Raw genomic sequence first — 4,559 nt, 5'->3', positions numbered from 1 at the left:
ATGTCTCCAGGCAACTGCGACAAGTCAGATGACTGTTGCGTCACATTGAGTAACGGCGATAAGATTCCAGTTGTTAACGCTGCCATGGGGAGGGCCCCGAAGTTCTTAGTAGAGAACATGCCCGTCGTGGAAGGTCGTCTCGGGGACCATAAGATATCGGTATTAAGAGACACCGGATGTAATACCGTTGTAGTTCGCGAGGAGCTGATTCCTCAAGAGAACCTAACTGGCAAGTCGAATCCAGTGTTTCTGTTGGATCGAACGGTCCGGTATTTACCTGAGGCGGAGATCTTTGTGCAAACGCCTTACTACACAGGGAAGGTGTTGGCAAAGTGCGTCAGCAATCCACTATATGACCTGGTGTTGGGAAATATACCGGGAATACGAGACGCTAATGACCCGAACCCGGCTTGGGTAAAAGTAGATGAGTTGGCGGGTCAGAGATTGAATGATGAGGTAAAGGTGAATCGGCGTACTGGTAAGGAGGCAGATGCCAGCAAAAATACCGATTCCAGTGACAACAAAAGGGACTTGTTACATCAGGTGGAACCAGCAGAGGTTGCTGCAGCCCGGGAAACAGGCGCCGCACGAAATGAGGCGAAAAGTGAGACGCCTCTGAGTGTACCTCAAGTGGCGATAATTAATACCACAGCGGAAGAACTCGCTAGAGAACAGAGAGCAGACGGAACTCTAACTCGGTGCTTCGACGATATTGGAACGGTCACAAGAAGGCACAAGTGCAGGACCAAGTTCCAGTTCTTCATGAAGAACAATCTTCTGTACAGGACGGCGGAATACTCTTCGGGACGAAAGACAGAACAGCTGGTGCTCCCGAAAAAGTTCAGGGCCGCCGTTGTCGCTCTCGCACATGACAGCATCATGTCAGGACACCAGGGCATGAAGAATACGCTCAACCTGGTGGCTGAAGAATTCTTTTGGCCAAGTATGCAGAGCGAGATCAAGAGGTATGTTCGATCATGTGATATATGCCAACGTACAATACCCAAAGGCAAGGTTGGTAGGGCACCTCTAGGAAGAATGCCGACTATTGAGACACCTTTCCAGAGAGTGGCGGTAGACTTAATTGGCCCCATCGCTCCGAGGGCAGGCTCAGGTAACAGATACATCCTGACAATGATAGATATGGCGACGCGGTATCCGGATGCAGTAGCGATGAAGAGCATCGGGGCGCAGGAAGTAGCCGAAGCTCTGATGGAGATGTTCACAAGATATGGAGTGCCGAGAGAAATTCTTAGCGATCGGGGATCGTGCTTTACATCAGAACTAATGAAAGAGGTCAGCCGACTTCTATCAATGAAACATCTCATGACCACTCCCTATCACCCTATGGGGAACGGGCTAGTAGAGAGACTCAACGGCACGATCAAGCAGATGTTAAAGCGGATGTGCCAGGAAAGGCCTCGTGACTGGGACAGATACCTACCAGCCCTCCTGTTCGCGTACAGAGAAGTACCACAGTCGAGTCTCAAGTTCTCACCGTTTGAGCTACTCTACGGAAGAAGAGTGAGAGGTCCTCTGGCCATTCTGAAAGAGGTCTGGTCGAACGAAACCCTCAAAGAAGAAGTGAAGACATCGTACGGGTACATGTTGGAGTTGAGAGAGAAGCTAGAAGAGACGTGCAAGCTAGCGCACAGTTGCTTGGAGGAAGCAAGAGCAAAGTACAAGGGGTACTACGACAGAAAGAGTTCCAACCGGAAGTTGAAGCAAGGTGACTTGGCGTTGATTCTTCTCCCTACAGATAAAAACAAGATGATAATGCAGTGGAAAGGACCATTCCTTGTGTTGACAAGAAGGAATGAAGTTGACTACGAGTTAGACATGGGAGGAAGGACGAAGACTTTTCACATCAACATGCTAAAGAAGTATGAAGAGAGGGAAGGAAGTCGACAGGAGCAGGCAGTTTGCAATGCTGCAGCAAGTACTCACGAAATGAACGACTCCAGACACGACACTGAAGAAGACGGTCATATTCCAATGCTGAGTTTGACAAAGCAACAAGGGTGGCAGGATGTCGTCATAAACGGGAAGTTAGAAAGAGACAAGTCTTGCGAGGCACGCGAGTTAATAAAGGACTTCAGCGATATCTTTTCTGATCTTCCTGGTAGGACAAACCTCATGACATGTGACCTTCAGCTCACCACTCCACAACCGATACATGTGAGACAGTATCCACTACCTTTGGCTGTTCAAGATGTAGTCGAGAACGAAATCACAGAGATGCTCAAGTTGGACGTAATAGAGAGGTGTACGTCATCGTACAATGCCCCAGTGGTCATTGTGAAGAAGAAAGACGGGTCGAACAGATTTTGTATCGATTACAGACGGCTGAATGACGTCATACATCCTGACGCAGAGCCAATACCAAGAATCGACATGACGTTGGTCAAGGCGGGACAAAAGCGTTTCTTCTCAAAACTTGACGTAGCCAAAGGCTACTGGCAGATTCCGATGGATGACCACGCCAAGGAAAAGACGGCTTTTTCGTCGACGAGCGGGCATTATCAGTTCAAGTTTATGCCGTTCGGTCTGAAGACCGCCTCCGCTACGTTTACAAAGCTGATGCGTAAGCTCCTAGATGGGGTGCGAGACGCGCATCACTACATTGATGATATCCTAGTGGCAACAAGTTCATGGGAGGACCATATAGAGACGCTCAGGACGATTTTTGAACGTCTACGAGCAGCGAACATCACAGTAAAACCCAAGAAATGTCAGATAGGGTTCGAAGAAATTAGTTTCCTTGGACATGAAATTGGAATGGGTAATATAGCTCCGGATGCACAAATCATCGAAAGGGTCCGAGATGCACCACGACCGCAAACGAAACGCCAGGTTCGTTCGTTTCTCGGACTAACAGGATTCTACAGGCAGTTTGTTCCAAACTACGCAGAAGTTGCAGCGCCGTTGGTAGACCTGACTAGAAAGGGAGCACCTAATGGTGTCGAGTGGGGCCAGAGGCAAGAGGAGGCTTTCACAAAGTTAAAAAGACGTTTGGACGAGCCACCGATTTTGCTGTCACCAAATCCTGAGAAGGAATTTGTGTTGCGCACTGATGCGTCAGAAGCGAGTTTGGGGGCAGTGTTACTGCAGGAGAAGGAAGGGATGCTGCACCCAGTAGCATATGCCAGTCGGAAACTGACTAACTCTGAAAAGAACTTCGCCACCGTGGAAAAGGAATGTCTAGCGCTGGTTTGGGCAGTTGGCCGGTTTAAGCTCTTTTTGTATGGGAGGACATTTCGCGTCCAGACTGACCATCAGCCGCTGGAATTTCTCAACAAGGCAAGACTCACGAATAGTCGGGTAATGAGATGGAGCATGGCGTTGCAAGATCACAGTTTCAACGTAGAGTATATTAAAGGTAGGGATAACGTGGGCGCAGACTTTTTAAGCCGGCTCTAGGGTGCCTTTCAAGAGGGAGATGCTTCACTGACCGGAGCTGATTGAGAGGTGCGTGCCACAAATCCGTATATACGTCAGCGGTATCGAGGAACCAGAGTCAGTATCGACTTAGGTTCTAACAGGTACCAACCTTGGCAGCTGGTCGGTGTCGTAGGCTCTTATAAGGTCTTTGGTTTTTTTTTTGTGTGTGTGTTTTATGGTTGTACGCTTATCGGATAAATTTCTCCTGAATAAGAATAAGTTCGACCCACGACGAGGTGCTTTAGTGTATGATTGAAGAACGAATCAGAGATTCTTCGTTTGTAAACCTTTTTTTTTGTTTGGTAAAAGTGTGAAATGGTGTGACATTTCGGCAACGGTGGAGTGATGGCGTTATCGTTCGTGGCGGGTGTTGTGAAAGTGCCGTGACAAAAGGTCGTATCTCTCGGTTGCGATCAGCGATGTTGTGACGGCACCTGGAAGAGAAGAAACGGACAAGATAGAAGTTTCTTACAAACTTCTCGTGTTTGTGGGGTAATGTCATGATTTGGAAAAAAAAAAGGAAGAAAGAGAAGGGAAGAAAAAGAAGAGCGGTATCGCGCGGGTGCGAAGGGATTCGAAGCTGGACCAAGAGCCGCGACGGTTGGCTGCTCGAACGGTGCGCTGCCCGGCTCCGTCCCGGCGTCAGTGTGCTGCGCTACCCGGCTCCGTCCCGGCCCCAACGCGCTGAGAATCAACGAGCCTGGCTCTGTCCAGGCTGCAGGGAAGCTCAATTTCAACGTAACCGGCTTCAGCACGGTGACCAGCAGCGCAACCGGCTCCGTCCCGGGATCAAGGCACCCGTACCCGAGATAACCAGCCCCCTCCCGACATCGCCGCCCGCTCTACTTCACCATCGATCAAGGGGGCGAACCATCAAGGCACCAGCGGCCCGGGCTACGACCCCAGGGGTGACTATACTGCCTACCGAACGTGCTTGGACGGTCGAATGGTTTCTTTTCTTTTGCCTTTCTAACGTTGCCTTTTTTTTTCTTTTTAATTTTACTTCCTGACTTGAATATATATATATTTGTTTTTCCTCACGCATTTGTCTCAGTCTCCCGATCCTTCCTCTCACCACCCCGGACGAACCTGACACAAGCTTGAAATCGATTTTCTAA

General features: G+C 49.3%; 1 protein-coding gene across 1 annotated transcript; it reads left to right on the top strand.

Annotated features, from left to right (window-relative positions):
• On the top strand, positions 1 to 2,182 carry LOC120839502. Its single transcript, XM_040209779.1, has 2 exons — positions 1 to 2,048; positions 2,155 to 2,182. Exons 1-2 carry the CDS (start codon positions 1 to 3, stop codon positions 2,180 to 2,182), a joined length of 2,076 nt encoding a protein of 691 aa, XP_040065713.1.
• The last annotated feature ends 2,377 nt before the right edge of the window (positions 2,183 to 4,559 follow it).

The sequence above is a fragment of the Ixodes scapularis genome, unplaced genomic scaffold, assembly GCF_016920785.2.
Source record: "Ixodes scapularis isolate PalLabHiFi unplaced genomic scaffold, ASM1692078v2 PGA_scaffold2__306_contigs__length_199485367, whole genome shotgun sequence".
NCBI lineage: Eukaryota > Metazoa > Arthropoda > Arachnida > Ixodida > Ixodidae > Ixodes > Ixodes scapularis.
Note: the sequence above shows the minus strand (reverse complement) of the source record. Positions and strands in the feature narration are given on the sequence as shown.

What these genes read in the sequence shown, in the direction of transcription:
- LOC120839502 (XM_040209779.1), top strand. Translation starts at nt 1, where the DNA reads ATGTCTCCAGGCAACTGCGACAAGTCAGATGACTGTTGCGTCACATTG. An exon ending in GATGTCGTCATAAACGGGAA is followed by an intron (nt 2,049 to 2,154) that starts GTTAGAAAGAGA and finishes TGTGACCTTCAG; the next exon opens with CTCACCACTCCACAACCGAT.